Source organism: Chionomys nivalis, chromosome 20 (assembly GCF_950005125.1).
Source record: "Chionomys nivalis chromosome 20, mChiNiv1.1, whole genome shotgun sequence".
NCBI lineage: Eukaryota > Metazoa > Chordata > Mammalia > Rodentia > Cricetidae > Chionomys > Chionomys nivalis.
In genome coordinates this window covers 54,426,486-54,443,434 of record NC_080105.1, presented here as the reverse complement: position 1 = coordinate 54,443,434, position 16,949 = coordinate 54,426,486, and the positions used below count along the sequence as shown (strand labels likewise).

The 16,949-nt window shown below is 43.1% G+C and overlaps 1 protein-coding gene across 3 annotated transcripts in view; it reads left to right on the top strand.

The window, feature by feature from the left end:
- Dlgap2 (DLG associated protein 2) overlaps positions 1-16,949 on the top strand; it is a 677,680-nt gene that overhangs the window by 85,074 nt on the left and 575,657 nt on the right. Inside the window, exon 2 of one of the 3 annotated variants that reach the window (XM_057752287.1) lies at positions 902-1,001. The exons of the other annotated variants lie outside the window; for them this stretch is intronic. Within the exon in view, the coding sequence (XP_057608270.1) occupies positions 987-1,001 (15 nt within the window). The 5' untranslated portion in view covers positions 902-986. The remainder of the gene's footprint in view (positions 1-901; positions 1,002-16,949) is intronic. 3 annotated transcript variants of the gene reach the window in all.

The following is a 16,949-nucleotide window of genomic DNA, read 5'->3' as shown; positions in this document are numbered from 1 at the left end:
ATTTATAGTATGTGATTTGTGTGGATAGATAGCCCAGAGAGGTGGGGAGAAATGAATTAAACTGACTCTGAGTTTGTATATTGTTATGTAATGAATATGCCCCAATGTACTTCTTTAAAAATCCATATCCTTGGCTTATTAGCATTGTATATTTACAAGTATTCCCTTGGCACTTAGTAACCCATGATTTAGGCAACAAAATAGTCTTCAGAAGACATTGTACACTACACAGCGTTCATAAACTGCAGGAGAATAATGTGTCATAATTGTAACTTTTAGGGCTCACATAAAGTACACGTAGAAGAGTGTTTTATGAGCCTACCAGTTCAGTATGAAACAGAGAACTTCATATGGAGCCAGAGTTTCTCTGTCATTTGGTTTGTATTTGGTCAATGGTGATTTCATATGTTCGTATGCAAGGGGTGTAAAAAGTAAGGAATTCTGGAATCTCCCAAACACATGGATCAGCACTTGCTTCACAATTAGAGCAACCTTCAGCGTTGTCTGGGGATATAGTCCTTTTATATGTCTAATATGTGGTGTCACTTCGATCTCTCAGTGTGACTGGCTTGGGGGTTGATTCGCCAGTGCTGGTTTCATCACCAAGCTATAGAAGGAGTTACAAATCTTGATTTAAAGCGTAGTTTTTCTTTTTCTCTCTGGCTTAATATTTTGGAGTTGTTAAACCCATTTATCATTTCACATCCTGCTTTAAAATTGAGGTATTTTTCACAGCTGTGCATGCTGCATGTACTTAGCGCAGCACTTGCCATTGCGGTTCTTAATCTAATTATTACTGAGTTGCTTATTTTAATGTTTACTCCATGCTATTTTTCCCCTGGTGGGAGGTTGTTTACCCTTTTTTATCATTTTCCCCATTTCTATCCATTCCTCATCTTAGGATTCCCCACCATCTGAGGCCCGGCCATAGTCCTACGTGATTTCCCAGCAGCTTGAGAGCCCCAGCCTGCGCCCTGCCAGCCATAATGGGGACGGCTCAGGTACCGTGCGATCTCACTCTTTTTCTTTCCTTCCTGTGTTTGTTCATTCCCAAGCATTTCCTCATTGCCTGCTATGACAGGGCCTCTGTCCCAGGAGGGGGGTAAAGGATGATGGACCGAGGTCCAGCTGCTAAAGGAGCCCAGGATGCTAGCGAGGAGCTGGTACAAGGATGTCTGTATTGACATCATAGCATGTCCCCAAAACTCCAGGTGCTTCGGGCAGTATTTTCTAGTCAAATAGATGTGCATTTCTGACATTCACAGAAACTCAGTGGGTTTTTTTTTTTTTTTTTTTTGTGATAATTAAGTAAGGGCCAAGGGAATGTTGACATTGGTTGGTGAGGCCCCTTCCCAGCATCTGCTACTATGTGTTGCCTGCTGGCCTGTGGCTTGGTCCATTCAGGGGAGCTGAGTATGTAGAAATGACAGGGAGCTAAATACGGGTTCCTACCGGTTTTACAAAGGCTGTTCTGTAGGATCTGGTGGTTGTGGCTGTGTTGGTGTGTGTGTGTGTGTGTGCATGTGTGTAAGGTAAGTGGAGTTCTACATCCATAGAGATGGGTTTTGGTCTGGCAGGAAAACAGCTCTCAAATGATAGAAGCCTTTCTGCTACTGCTGACTTTAATGCTCCATCTTGGGGCAACCCAAGGAACCCCTAGGAACATGACCCGCTTCTCAGATGTCTGGAATATATTTGAGGGCAGAGTTGTAGTTTTTGTGTCTCCTTAGTGCCAGGGAGGAGATCAGAGAGCCAGCGAGTCTCCACGGGAGAGGCGTTTTCTTTCGCTTGACAAGGGGAAGTGGTGATTAGGCATAATGTAATCTTATTTCTTGCTCCAGAAGAAATTTAGACGGATGAGAAATGTCTCCCCTTTGGATGTATCCTTGTTGCCACTGCTATCCTGACTGATAATCTCTTTCCTTTTCTCTGGTGGCAGACATTCTTGACTCAGGAATCAAATATTTTCCTTACTGATTTCACAGTCTGAGGAGCTGGGCTTGACCTCAGGCTGTAAGTCAGTCTCCACAGCCAGAGCACTTGGCTGGGCTCCTCAGCTGGGATCTTGGAAGGTTTGCAAAGAGGCTTAAAAGTGGTGTGAGGCAGGCTCTATCTGTCTGTTTCTGTCTCTGCTTGTGCATCCCTCTCTCCCTCCCATCTTATGCTGCCAAGACCAACCATAGCTTTTCAGTAAGGCTTCCCAATACTAAACACAATTCATCAGCTGGTTTAGCCAGAAAAGAAACTCATTAAAAAGAAACTGGCATTCCAGGCATCACTCACAACACCAGATAAAGTAGCTCGGCATGGAGCTTAGTCCTGGGCTCATTTCCTGTGGCAAAGGCGTGTGGGAGACAGGACAGTCACACCTGCCTCCAGCTGCCGGAAAGGCTGGAAAAACCTTTCTGTTGTTCACGTTCATTTCTCATTAATACCCTGTGAGGGGTTTACAGGCGGCATGGGGGAAGCCCTCAGTGGTATAGAGATGAATAAAATAAATAAAAATGAAGAAGAAGCTTAGGGGGTTGGCTTAGAAGAGCGGGGCAGTCACTAGGCACATGACCTCGAGATCACTGAAGGCTGTGCATCTCCCGACCCCCCCCCACCTTTTTTCATCAGACTTTCAAGTGACTTCTTTGTCTTCAAGAGGGCTCCCCAATGGTACTAATTCTAGTCTAAATCCTGGTAAAGGGTTGGGGGGAGGGGCAGGCTCGTGTTCCTTTTCCTGATTTGCAGCATTGGCTCTGCAGCCCCAGGACTGGGTGCAGATGAGAGCATTGCCCGTGATCCCACTGGGAAACAGGGTGCACCTGGGCTTCGTTTTCATGGATGAATACAGGGGTGATACAGCATACAGATGCCGGGAGAGCTATGGTTGTTTAGGTCTTTGCTGCTGTGGTACTGCTGGTCTCTCTCTCTCTCTCTCTCTCTCTCTCTCTCTCTCTCTCTCTCTCTCTCTCTCTCTCTCTCTCTCTGTGTGTGTGTGTGTGTGTGTGTGTTTTAAAGGGAGGTGGTGAGCTTTGATGGTAAAAGCATTTTGTTGCTGCTTGTGTTTAGTTTTTGAGCCCCTGGGGTCCTGTGGTTCCTGTGGTTCCTGTAGCTAGACCTCAGCTCCACGCTAGTCAAATTCACTGCACTGTCCAGAATCTCCCTGGGCTTTTCCTCCCTAGAAAGTCAGACTCTGAAGCAGCCAAGCGTCAGGGTGGGACAGTAGAGGCAGGAATCTGAAGATTCTGTCTCTTGGTTCCCACGACCCTTCTTCCTGCTGTAGGAGAAATAGCCCCATTCTGTAGGGTTTTAGGACCAGTTCTTAGCATTCCATAGGAATCTGAGTGGGGAAGCAGCTGCTTCTGCAAGGACCACTGAATGGCCTGGTAGGACCTGCCCCTGCTGCAGCATCTTGGGATGGCCCACGGTAGGATTCCCAGCTAATGTTGGCCTGCTTCCTGGCCTCATTTAGGATCGAGATGTCCTGTTAGAGCCACAAGTGATCATAAAGATGTGGGGTGAGTATCTGGTCTACACATGTGGATCAGGTTTTGGTGTTACGGGACTTTTCTGACAGCAAGCTGTCCCCCTGGCATCCCTGTCCCCTCAAGATTCTACCCTCTAGCTGGCTGGGAAGACCAGGGGTGGGGAGTCATTGCCTGGCCTCTGATCCACTGTAAGGAGTTGCCTGGAATTTTCCCTGGTCCTGTCCTTACTGTCTGTGTGGCATCTGTGGTGACATGGGCCTTCTCTCCCTGCCCTTCATCATTCTGTGGGTTACTGACTTCGTCTTCCCAATGAACCAGCTCGTACTCCACTGATTTTCATTGTTGATTTTATATTCTCTGCTCAGCTGATGTTGGCGCTGGTCTTTATTTATTCCTTTCTTCTACTTTCCTTTGGTTTTAATTCATTCTTCATTTTAAAAAATTCCAAAGGTTAAAAATTCAGTAATTGATTTGGATCTTGGTGTCTTTTCCAAAGAGGCCCGAAGTTCTGTAGACTTATCTTTGGTTTTCTTCTTTGTTGGGTGTTAGATATTTTTGTATTTCCATAAATACTTTAGAGAGGTGGCAAAGCTGCTTGGAAACAGTCTCATCTCTTTGCATTTTGTGGGGTAGGATCTGCTGAAGCCCTTCTCGTTCCCTGTGATGCTGCTGGTCCTCACCCCCTCAGCCTCCATCCAGGCTCTGGTCTGTGGGCTTCACTTAGATACTGCTGTTCCATCTGTTTTCTGGTCTCAGGGTGACCCTCCTGCTTACTGGATGGTATATTCTTGTTTTCCAGCCATGTTTGGGACCTGTCCTTAGACATTAAAGCCTCACTCATTTGCATGGATGTAAGGAAGGAGAGGAAGCCAAGATGGGTGTTCCATTGCCCTGTGTCCAGCCTACCTTTCTTATTAAATGTTTTCTTAGAAAGACCCGGTCTTTCTGTTTTCTCTCGTTAGAGGGGATATGTTTTAGAACTGTGACAGGATGGCTCCAGGTCTTCCATAAGGAAGCAGTTCGTTTTTTTCTTATTGTGGCTGGGATTCTTAAACAGAAGTAGTTTATTTTTTGTTTGTTTGTTTTTGTTTTTCCCTCCAGGTAGCCCTGGCATGTGTTTGGAAACATTTGTGCTTAGCACTTTGGAGAGAGTTCACTGCTAATGTCCTGTAAGGAGCGGTCAGGGATGCCAAGGACAGCCTGTGGTGCACAGGATGGCCCCAAAGTAGAGAGTTAGCAGGACCAGAATGTGAAAGACATAACCTCTGATTCTCAGATGTTCCCTGGGTCTACACAAGGACAATGAGGAAATAATGTAACCCTGGCAGAGAATTGCTTATATTCAGTGTTGGTGTTCTCTTCCCCTGGAAATGACAGTGTCACAAGTTTGCATGCAGGGTCATTTAAATTAATTATAATTACAATGTACATTTGAGATGGGAGTCTTTGAATCATCCTCAGAGGCTGGTTAACACATTTGTGAGCTCATACTGCAGACCCCCACCAGTGATGTCATAGTCACATCCTGTGGGGGATGGGATAGTGAGCAAGCTCCACTGTGCTGGCCCCAGCGGGATTTTGTCTCATTCAGAGGAAGATATTACAGTAGCGATTCTCAGCATTGAGTGCAGGCCAAATCACAAATAACACCGAGGAGTGAAATACAACTTATTTTGTGAATGTAGTGTCTAGTCTTCATGGTAAATACAAATAGAGTCAGATTGATCAGAGATTACCTAGAAGAGAAACTGAGCAGGACTCATTTATTATTCCAGATGTGCCAATGTACTGGATTCGAGTCCAAAAAAGCAATGTCTAGAATATAGCTTTGTTTGTTTCTGTTGGTTGAAAAAAACTATTGTTGTTGTTTTGTCTTGTTTTTTTTTGTTTGTTTGTTTTGTTTTTGTTAGGGTTTAGAGAAAGTCCTCTGGTTCTTAAAATTTGTTTAACTTGGTTGTTTTCTTTGTTGATCTCATATCCAACTTGGCAGCACTGGTTAAGCAGGGGAAACTGGCAATGCCTTGCCCGTGCATTTCCTAAAGGAAACCTTGCAGGCTCAGCTGTAGTGAGTACACTGGCAGGTGTTTCTGGTAGCTCAGTGGGGGTGTGGAGGATACAGACATGACCAGGACTTGATAAGCATGTGGAAATGCAGATTCTGAGGTAGGTCCCTCGGCGTTTCCTGTTCGATGACGGCATAGTTTACCCCGCCATGTTCTCACATATCTTCATGGTGATGAGCCATGACCTCGGCTTTCACTTTTTGCTTCCCTCAGATTTATATTGTCTTACTACAGGGATCTCTGGGCTCTGGGAGAGTAGCACCATGACTTTGGCATCAAACAGTTCCAGCTCTTTCACTTGCACTAAGTCAGGAAGTCCGTGTCCCTCTGAACAAGACAACGGACATGCCAGTTGCAGAAGTGTCTTCCATCAGGCCGACCCATGCCTTCCTTGTGGAATTGTAGAAGTCACTGTGAATCCACACACTAATTGTTACTTATGAGCACAGTCTGGAGAGATGGCTCAGTGGCTAAGAGGATGCAACTCTTCCAGAGGACCTGGGCTCAGCTCCTGGTTCCTGTGTCAGGTTGCTTGGCATCATGTGTAACTTCAGTTCTAGGGAATCTCACACCCTCTTCTGGCCTCAGAGGGGACCCACATGCACGTGGCAGACACTCATATAGACACACATGGACACATAAAAAGAAATGATATAAACCTTTAAGCAAAACAAACAAAATCTAAACAAAAAGCCTAATGTCTCACCATAGAAATGTGACCCAACAAGAGAAGCTCAGAGGTGTTATTTTTGACATTTTAGCCACTTTTCATCGATATATTTCAGCACCCTGGTTATAGATGTGCACCGTCAACACCTGACTTTTACAGGGGTGCTGGAGATTCAGAACCAGGTCTTTCGGCTTGCACAGCACGTATGTTATTGATGGAGCCATCTCCCTAGTCACTTTTGTCCATTTGTTTGTTTTTTGAGACAGGCTGTAATGTGTCCCAGGCTGCCTTCAAAATTTCTATATCACCAAGGATGACCTTAAACTTCTCATCTTCCTGCCTCAACCTCCCTAGTGCTGACATTACAGGCAAGCACCACCATGCTTGGTTTATGTGATGCTGGAGATAGAAGCCAGGATCTTGTGCAAGCTAGGCAAGCATTCTAGCAGCTGAGGTACATCCCCAACTCCAAGTAACTCTTCCTGACAACAAAATCAAAATGTCTTTATGCTTCTGTCTGTGCGCTGTTGCGTGGACCTACTACAGGTGTGTGCAAAGCCCCATGGGAATGTCTGAGTCTGATATAAAGGATCTTCACAAATTCCCCTCCTTAGGCTATGGAAGAGTTCTAGAAAGTATGACATTTTTTTTTATATAAAAAAAATACCTTCTGTGTGTATTTCCATATAGTTTCCAGAAAGATGTGCCTTGTTGTCATTGCCCTTCATCCAAGGCTGAGTGTAGCCTTCCTCCCAGGTTCTGCTTGTGACCTCTGTCCATCTGTGACCTGTGGTAAGGCTCCATCACCCCTGAGCTGCAAGGTGACACTTCCTGTTGTTCCTCTTCTTCAGCATGTGAGTTGTACAGTGGGGTCTTCTAGCTCGTTTCAACAGTACTAGGATTTTTTTCCTTTTGCGGTCATAATTGGATTTCCACTTTATCATTTGCATACATAATAAATAAGTCTTATAAGTCACGTCTCGAAATCTGTTTGCAACGTCTGACTTTGATGCTTTATTTTAAAAGCCTTTCTTTGTAAAACAAACACCAGAAATGCACATTCGAATTTCACACTTTCGTTCATTTTTCTATCTGCAGACATTTTATGTTTATATATAGATGGGAAGTAGGGTCTCTGCTGATTCCTCCACCAATTTGGTTGGCTGTCTAGCGTGACACCATTGATTAGGGACAGTGCTATGACATTTTCTGCTTTGCTAATTGAGCCTATACTCTCCCTCATCCTGTTTCCTTTCATTGACTCTTTTGGGTAAACATTTTTTTCCTCTTTTCCTAGCACTAGTGGAGGTAGTATCAGTCACTACATTCATCCAGACTTCAGATTTACATAGCTGCAGGTACAGCTGGTCAATTCCTTGGGAAGCACCTTGCTTTTCTAGTCACAGGCCTGGGGTGACATGCCTTGCCAGAGTATGGTGGCCGGGGCCTCAGTGCTTCCTGTGAGACTTGTGCAGGGATCTGTCACAGGCTAGGGAGGCTTGGGCATGGCTTCATCCTGAGAGGACCCTCAGGGGAGGGTAAGTGAACTCTTCACTCAGACCTTGTTGGGATGCTCCCATGAGCCTCTGGTGCTGTCAGTCTCCTGTGCTGTTGTCTCTGTGTGCAGCTCAGGCCAGTGTGGGGCAAGTGGGATGAAGTCAAGGTGTCTGCAGGGCTGTTTCCTCCTAACAGGCTTTGCTTTGTGCTTTTGCCTCCTCTGGGACATCTTTTTTTTGTTTGTTTGTTTTTTTTTTTGTTTTTCGAGACAGGGTTTCTCTGTAGCTTTGGTGCCTGTCCTGGAACTAGTTCTGTAGACCAGGCTGGCCCCGAACTCCCAGAGATCCGCCTGCCTCTGCCTCCCGAGTGTTGGGATTAAAGGCGTGCGCCACCACCGTCCGGCCTCTGGGACATCTTATCTGCAAACCTCAGGGACTATCTATGTCCCCTCGTGTTCCCTTGAGGGATGCTCTAGGCTGAGTCTCAACTCTATCCCGGGATCCTTCACCACACCTGCGAAGTCTTTGTCATGTGACTCCACAGGTTTCTAGGCTCCAGGCACTTGGATAATAATAATGGATTATAATGCGTCTTTTCTGTCATTATTCTGCTTCCACAGTTCCTCCCTCCCATCTAAATTCACATTTAGCTTTCATCTTTGGAGATTTTGTTTTCACTGTGGATTTGAGCAAAATTTCTACATTTCTTGGGTGAACAGTTACTTTTGATCTTTTTTTTTTTCCATATTTCAGAAGAAACAGGCAGGGTTAGCTCTTCTGGACTTTCAAAGCAGTGGAAAGACAAGCATTATTCACGGTGACCAGGAACTGCCTTGTTCCTGGATCTGTATGTTTGCTCCTGGTACAATGGGTACACCATCTCACTGGCCATCTACAGACATGAAAATGTCTTCTGCTTAAAAATTAGTCAGTGGCTAAGGAATAGGACCCATGTGGGCAGACCTGGAAGCCCAGTGGGACCTCATACTCACCAGGTTGGGATTGGCAGGTGTGAGTGCCAGTTGAAGGCAGGATGGCGTTAAATCATTTTACAACTCTGTCTCGGGAGAAGGCAGTCTGGAGTGAAGAGCAGGCAAGGCAGTTCACAGAGGACACTTGTGTCTCCTCCCTCGGGGTCTGAACACCACCCCGACAGAGTGCATTAGTTTCAATGTGGACTGCCAGTGTAAAAGGTGAACTCCGGGGACAAGACAAGCTGGAAGTCAGCCAGCAGTCCTGGGAGGTGTGTGGTGGGCTGCATGGAGCTAGTAGGGACTGACGTGGCCACTTCTTTATATCTTGATGCTGGAGCACATGATTGTGTATATATTTATTGACGAGAATAAGCAATTTTTAGTTTAAAGAATTGTAAATTTCACTTCACTGTTGTGCTCCGCTTACTTGAGTTTTTACTCATGCTTCTATAGTGTTAGTTACTTATGACTTTGCATCTTAAAAACAGCTACAAATAAGAAATTGAAAGTATTTGTTGATTTGCAACTTTTTTTATACTAAAGGCAAAAGAGAGAGATTTTTATATTGAAGGTGAAAAAGCCTTGATCAGTAAAAGAGAAGGAAACACCCTGAGCTGCAGGGCTTGGGTGCGTTCCCACTTTGACTGGACTCTCCTAAGGGTGTGGCTGGGAATGCTAGTTCTTCCTGCCTGTAAGGCCAGCTTTCTGTACCAGTTTCCAGCTGCTGCAAAAGGAAGCTCCTTGGATACAGGGCGAGAGCCATGGCTGTGAATAGAAGGCTGTGCAGTTAGGATGCAAGGAATTAGAATTGTTTTAGGGAAAGTGGCAGTAATGTGTTCTCCTCTAAGATCCATGACCTCACTAGCTGAAAGCTCATACATGTATACAGTCTGTTGTGGTCATATTGACCCACTGGTCCTCTTGGGCTTCCCCTAAGTCCTCTCCCCACCAGATATTGAAACAACTGAATCTAAAATTTAAGAACGAGACCTTGTGGACTCAGGCATGACTTCATGTCCATGCCATGTCTGTGCACACACAGGTCTGTGCATGTCTGAGTGTGTTGCGTGTGTGTAGTCCTGTGGTGCTTTTTCATTGGATGGTGCTTATCTCCACTCAGATCATGAGCTCAACTGGATTAAAACAGAAATAAGGAATGAAACATAGTCTGAACTATTATCTGCCGTTTAAATCATTTGCATTTACATATTCAAATTTATCTTTCAGCAGTTAGAATATTACCTGCTTTTCTTCAACTAGTATTTTCTCTGAAATCTCCAAAGTTAACCCCACCATTTGAAACGCTCTCTTTAGAGACATATGGAAACAGACCTACAAAGTTCAACACGTTGCCCGTAGTACTGGGGCAGTCACTGATCCCATAATCCACTTGCTGGTGCCATACATCTCCCGAGCTGGCTCATCTCTTACCTTTCCTATGTCAAGCAAGCGACTCCCTCTTAAAATGTTAGTGTTTTGGAGCAGTTTTGCAGTAAAATTTCCCTCTGGGGTCTCTAAAATGGGGCCAGGTGTTTTCTGGTCTCCCAGGCTGAAGGCCCAGAGACTCCCACTTGCAGTCTTGTATGGTATTAAGGACTGCACAGGGCAGGTTCTTCTGGTGAACTTCAGGTCTTTTGTGTGTTTAGAAATAGGCTCATAGTGTTTGATGTTCCCGCCGAGCCCCCTGAGTTGTAGGATGACCAGTGTGCACAGTCGTGTGCATAGCAAGGCCAGGTTTGCTTGTCAGCTTGGAATTACGATACCTTCTTTTGTGTAAGGTTAACTCCTCAGGTTTTTTCCATACTTAGAGAATGTTCATGTAATTAGCTTGTGTTTCTGATTGCGATGACATCTTTTAATTGATTCATAACTCATATCACCATGTTCACAGGGCCACGGGTCAGTTGGTCTCAGGTACATGACATCTTTTTTTCCAGGTTCCTTTTGGTGCCTGCCCTAGCAGCTTTTATTGTTGAATTTATCAACCATGGGTATTTTCTATTAGGTTAGAGGCATATGTTTCTGCATGAGAACTTTTGTCTTCTGAGGCTTTTGTCTCTACTGAGTGATGAGATCGTACACAGTAAAACCAGTAGCCGTGTTGAAACCCATTTGTTGTTGTTTTTTTTTCCTTAATTGACTTTATTGAGCTATGTATATTTTTTCTGCTCCCCTCCCTTCACTCCCCTTCCCTCCTATCCTATCCCATGTTCCCCATACTCCGAATTTACTCAGGAGATCTTGTCTTTTTCTACTTCCCGTGTAGATTAGATCCATGTATGTCTCTTGTAAGGTCCTCTTTGTTGTCTGGGTTTTCTGAGGTTGTGAATTGTAGGCTGCATTTTTTTTTTTTTTTTTTTGCTTCATAGCTAAACGCCACTTATGAGTGACTACATATGATATTTATCTTTTTGGGTCTGGGTTACCTCACTAAATATGATGTTTTCTAGCTCCATCTATTTACCCACAATTTACAAGATGTTATTTTTTTTCTGCTGTATAATATTCCATTATGTAAATGTATCACATTTTCCTTATCCAATCTTTGGTCAAAGGGCATTTTAGTTGCTTCCAGGTTCTAGCTATGACAAACAATACTGTTGTGAACATAGTTGAGCACATGTCCTTGTGGAATGATTGAGCATCCTTTGAATATATACCCAAAAGTGGTATTGCTGGGTCTTGAGGTAGGTTGTTTCCTAATTTTCTGAGAAATCGCCATGCTGATATCCAAAGCAGATATACCAGTTTGCACTCCCACCAGCAATGGAGAAGTGTTCTCTTTACCCCACAACCTCTCCAGCATAAGTTGTCATCTGTGATTTTGATCTTGGCCATGCTGACAGGTATAAGATGGAATCTCACAGAGTTGTTTTGATTTGCATTTCTCTGTTGGCTAAGGATGTTGAGCATTTCCTTAAGTGTCTTTCAGCCATTTTAGATTTCTCTGTTGGGAGTTCTCTGTTTAGGTCTGTACACCTTTTTTTTTTTTATAGGATTATTTGTTCTTTTGATGACCAGTTTCTTGAGTTCTTTGTATATTTTGGAGATAAGCCCTCTGCCAGATGTGGGGTTGGTGAAGATCTTTTCCCATTCTATAGGCTGTCATTTTGTCTTGTTGACTGTGTCCTTTGCTTTACAGAAGCTTTTCAGTTTCAGGAGGTCCCATTTATTGTTTATTTCAGTGTCTGTGCTGCTGGGGTTATATTTAGGACGTGGTCTCCTGTGCCAATGCATTCAAGTGTACTTCCCACTTTCTCTTCTGAGTTTCAGTGTGGTTGGTTTTATGTTAAGGTCTTTGATCCATTTGGACTTGAGTTTTGTGCATGGTGATAGACATGGATCTATTTTCATTTTTCTACATGTTGATATTCAGTTAATGCCAGCACCATTGATTGAATATGCTTTCTTTTTTTCTATTTTATATTTTTTGTTTCTTTGTCAAAAATCAGGTTTTCGTAGGTTTGTGGATTGATATCTGGGTCTTTGATTTGATTCCATTGGTCCTTCTGTCTGTTTTTATGACAAATATCAGGCTATTTTCAATACTGTAGCTCTGTAGTAGAGTTTGAAATCAGGGATTGTGATGCCTTCAGAAGTACCTTTATTGTGCAGGATTATTTTGGCTATCATGGGCTTTTTTGCTTTTCCATATGAAGTTGAGTATTGTTCTTTCGAGGTCTGTGAAGAATTTTGGTGGGCATTGCATTGAGTCTGTAGATTGCTTTTGGTAAGATTGCCATTTTTACTATGTTAATTCTATCTACCCAAAAGCATAGGAGATTTCTCCATTTTCTGGTGTCTTCTTCAATTTCTTTCTTCAAAGATTTAAGGTTTTTGTCATCCAGGTCTTCCACTTGTTTTATTAGAGTTACTCCAAGATATTTTATGTTATTTATGGCTATTTTGAAGGGTGATGTTTCTTTGATTTCTTTTGTCAACTTATCATCTGTATAAAGGAAGGCTACTGATTTTTTCAAGTTAATCTTGGATCCTGCTAATTTACTGAGGATGTTTATGAGTTGCAGAAGTTTCTAGGTAGAATTTTTGGGTTGCTAATCTAAACTGTCATATCATCAGCAGATAGTGGAGTTTGACTTCTTCTTTTCTGATTTGTATTCCCTTGATCTCCTTTTGTTGTCTTATTGCTCTAGCTAGAACCTCAAGGACTATGTGAATAAATTTTCTGATTGCAGTGAGATCACTGTGAGTTTCTCTCTATTTAGTTTGATGTTGGCTGTTGGCTTTCTGTATATTATTCATTATTATGTTTAGGTATGTTCCTTGTATCCCTGTTCTCTCCAAGACCTTTATCATGAAGGGATGTTGTATTTTGTCGGAAGCTTTTTCAGTATCTAATGAGGTGATCATGTGGTTTTTATTTTTCAGTTTGTTTATATGATGGATTACATTGATAGATTTTCATATGTTGAACCATCCCTGCATCTGTGGAATGAAGCCGACTTGATCATGGTGGATGATTTTTCTGATGTGTTCTTGGATTCAGTTTACCAGTGTTTTATTGAGTATTTTTGTGTCAATGTTCATGAGTGAGATTGGTCTGTAATTCTCTTTCTTAGTAATGTCTTTGTGTGGATTTGGTATCATGGGAATTGTAGCTTCATAAAAAGAGTTTGGAAATGTTCCTTATGTTTTGAGGAGTATTTGGTATTAGATTTTCTTTGAAAATCTTGTAGAATTCTGAGCTGAAACCATCTGGTCCTGGGCTTTTTTTTTTTTTTTTTTAAATTGGGAGACTTTTGATAACTTTCAGTTTCTTCAGCATTGATAGGTCTTTTTAATTTGCTTATCTGGCCTTGATTTAATTTTGGTAAGTGATATTTATCCAGAAAGTTGTCCATTTCCTTAAAGTTTTCCAATTTTGTGGAGTACAGATTTTTAAAATATGGTGTGATGGGCCTCTGTATTTCCTCTGTGTCTGTTGTTATGTCCCCCTTTCATTTCTGATTTTATTAATTGGATATTCTCTCTGCCTTTTGGTTAGTTTGGATAAAAGTTTGTCTATTTTGTTGATATTCTCGAAGAACCAACTCTTTGTCTCTTTCATTTTTTGTATTGTTTTCTTTCTTTTTATTTTGTTGATTTCAGCTCTCAATTTGATTATTCCCTGCTGTCTAGTCCTCCTGGGTGAGTTTGCCTCTTTTTATTCTAGAGTTTTCAGATATTCTGTTAATTCACTAGTATGGGATTTTTCCAGCTTCTTTATGTAGGCATTTAGTGCTATGAATTTTCCTATTAACACTGCTTTCATTGTGTCCCATTAATTTGAGTATGTTGTATGGTCATTTTCATTGAATTTTAGGAAGTCTTTTATTTTTTCCTTGACCCATTTATGATTCAAGTGAGCATTGTTTAATATTCATGTGTTTGTGGGTTTTCTGAAATTAGTATTGCTGTTGAATTCTAATTTTAAGTCATGGTGATCCAAAAAGATACACAGGGTTATTCCAATTTTTTTTGTATCTGTGGAGGTTTGCTTTGTTACCTAGTATGTGATCAATTTTTGAGAAGGTTCCACGAGGTGCTGAGAAGAAGGTATTTTTTTAATGTTTGGATGGAATGTTCTGTAGATGTCTGTTAAGTCCATTTGAGTCATAACATCTGTTAGTTTCCTTATTTCTCTGTTAAATTTCTTTCTGACAGACCTAGCCAGTGGAGAGAATGGGGTGTTGAAGTCTTCCAATATTAGTGTGTGTGATTGCTAGTTCCTGTTATCTTAGATTTTGTTGTTGGTGATGTTATTGTGTGTGTTTTTTCTTCCTTGTTATTTGCTGCTGTGAGATTGTCTATCGTCTGTGTTTTTGTGGATGTAACCAACTTCCTTGTGTTGGAGTTTTCCTTCTAATACTTTGTGTAGGACTGGGTTTGTGGCTAGGTATTGCTTAAATCTGGTTCTGTCATGGAGTATCTTGTTTTGTCTGTCTATAGTGATTGAAAATTTTGCTGGGTATAGTAGTCCGTGCTGGCATCCATGGGCTCTTAATGGCCGTAAAACACTTGACCAGGACCTTCTGGCTTTCATTGTTTCCATTGAGAAGTCAAGTGTAATTTTGACAGGTCTTCCTTTATATATTGCTTGGCCTTTTTCCTTTGTAGCTCTTAATATTCTTTCTTTATTCTGTATGTTTAGTGTTGATTAATATGTGGTGAGGTGACTGTTTTTGTTTTGATTCAGTTAGCCTATTTGGTGTTCTGTAAGCTTCTTGTACCTTTATAGGCTTATCTTTCTTTAGATTGCAAAAGTTTTTGTTTATGATTTTGTTGAATGTATTTTCTGTGCTTTTGAGTTGGATTTCTCTTTCTTCTATCCCTATTATTCTTAGGTTTGGTCTTTTCTTGGTGTTCCATATTTCTTGGATATTTTGTGTTGAGATTTTGTTAGATTTAATGTTTTCTTTGACCAATGTGTCTATTTCCTCTATTGTATCTTCAGCGCTTGAGATTCTCTCTTCCATCTCTTATATTCTGCTGTTTCTGATCGATTTCTCATAATTTCTTTCTCCTAGTGAGAGCTTGCATATTTTGTGTGAATAAGAGCCTCAGGTCCCTGAGGAAAGAACCCATCTGCCTGGTGGTACACATGTCAGACTTTTTTGAGCAATGAATACTTGTCCTTAGTGGTGCTTAAAGATTTGTTTTCAACTCTGATGAGAAATCATGAAGGAACAGGAAGCCTGGCTAACTGAAAGGTGGACCTACTCAGGTTGAATCTTGTGAACATAATTCCCCCTTGTACCAGTCTTCTGGAGCCCCAGTCTGAAATCGTAGCCTTTTGGGCTGGGTTGGTAGCTCACAGCTGTAATCCTAACACTCAGGGTGTGATAAGAGAATTGCTGTGAGGTATGAGCCTTAGCTGCGGAATAGTTTGAAACAGCACCAACCAACCAACCAACCAACCAACCAACCAACCAACCAACCAACCACATAACATGGTGTCTTATGAAGAAACGCTGTCCTCAGTCTGCAAAGCTGCAAGGCCAGCACTGAGGTATGGCGGGGCTTCTCCTTTGAGCCATACTCCTTGGTCCCATATCCCCTTGGGTACCCAAGAGTTCTTCTGAAGTTTCACATCTGGGTCCTGATTTCTACCCCATGAGGAGCGCTGTGTTTGACTCTCAGAGTGGCAGCCTATGGATGTCCTTTCTGAGCAGATTCTAGATGAGGAGGGCTTGTGAGACACCATGGAGTGGGAAGGCTTGCAGGAAGTGACAGAATACAGTGTTGTAGGGGACTCTGGGATGGAGGACTTGGTAGGTAAAAGGCCCAGAGATGGGAAAGGTAGATGGATCTAAGTACTTCTTCTACTCAGAACCAAAGTCCAGGTTACCACACCTCTCAAGGGAGGCAGATGCCACTATGATGAACAAATGTGTGACAGGGAGGTGGGAGAGATAGGAGGATGAAGTAGTAGAAGTGGTAGACCTGATGTGGAGAGAGATGGTAGACATGATGGCGGTGACAGGCATGAGAGAGTGATGAGGTGGACCATGGGATATGTCATTGCCCCGTCGGGTCAGTGGGGTAGTGTGTAGCAACCTGAAGCTTCTGCAGATTCAGACTGAGCCCCCTAAACCCGACCCCCCACCCAGACATACCACCAGCTGTGGAATCGCCCTGGCTTGGGCAGCAGTGGAGGCCGGAAATGAGGAACAGTTCATGCTGGACTGAAACTCCTAAGAGGAGCACTGTGGTCCATGATGTCACCAGAGGCCATGTTGGTGCCTGTGTTTGAGTTGCTCCCCAAGATCCAGAGATCCATGTGGATGTTCACAGTCTGTACCACTGACTGAAGCCACGTTGATGTCCGTGGGCCATGCCGTTGCTGGGCGTCATAGTGATGTAAGTGGCCTGTGCTGCCACCAGAGGCCATGGCGATGTCTGGATGTCTGGCTCTGTGCTGCTGCTGAGGACCAGCCACATCTGAGTCTGTGGCCCTATTGCATTTGGGGCCTGTGTAGGTGTCTGTGGTCCTTGTTACCACTGAAGTCCATGCAGATGTCTGTGGTCTGTGCTGCAGCCCGAAGCCATGTTGATGTCCACGGACCATGATGCCACTGGGGGCCATATTGATGAGAGTGACCCGCCCGGCCACCTGAGTCCATAGTGACATCTGTGGTCCTACTATAGCCTGGGGCTGTGTTTGTGGTCTGTGCTGTAGAAGAAGCCACGTGGAGACCATTGATCTGTGTTCCCGCTGGCTAAGCAATAAAGAGCGATGAAGCTACTTTTGCAGTGGTATCGATGACTGC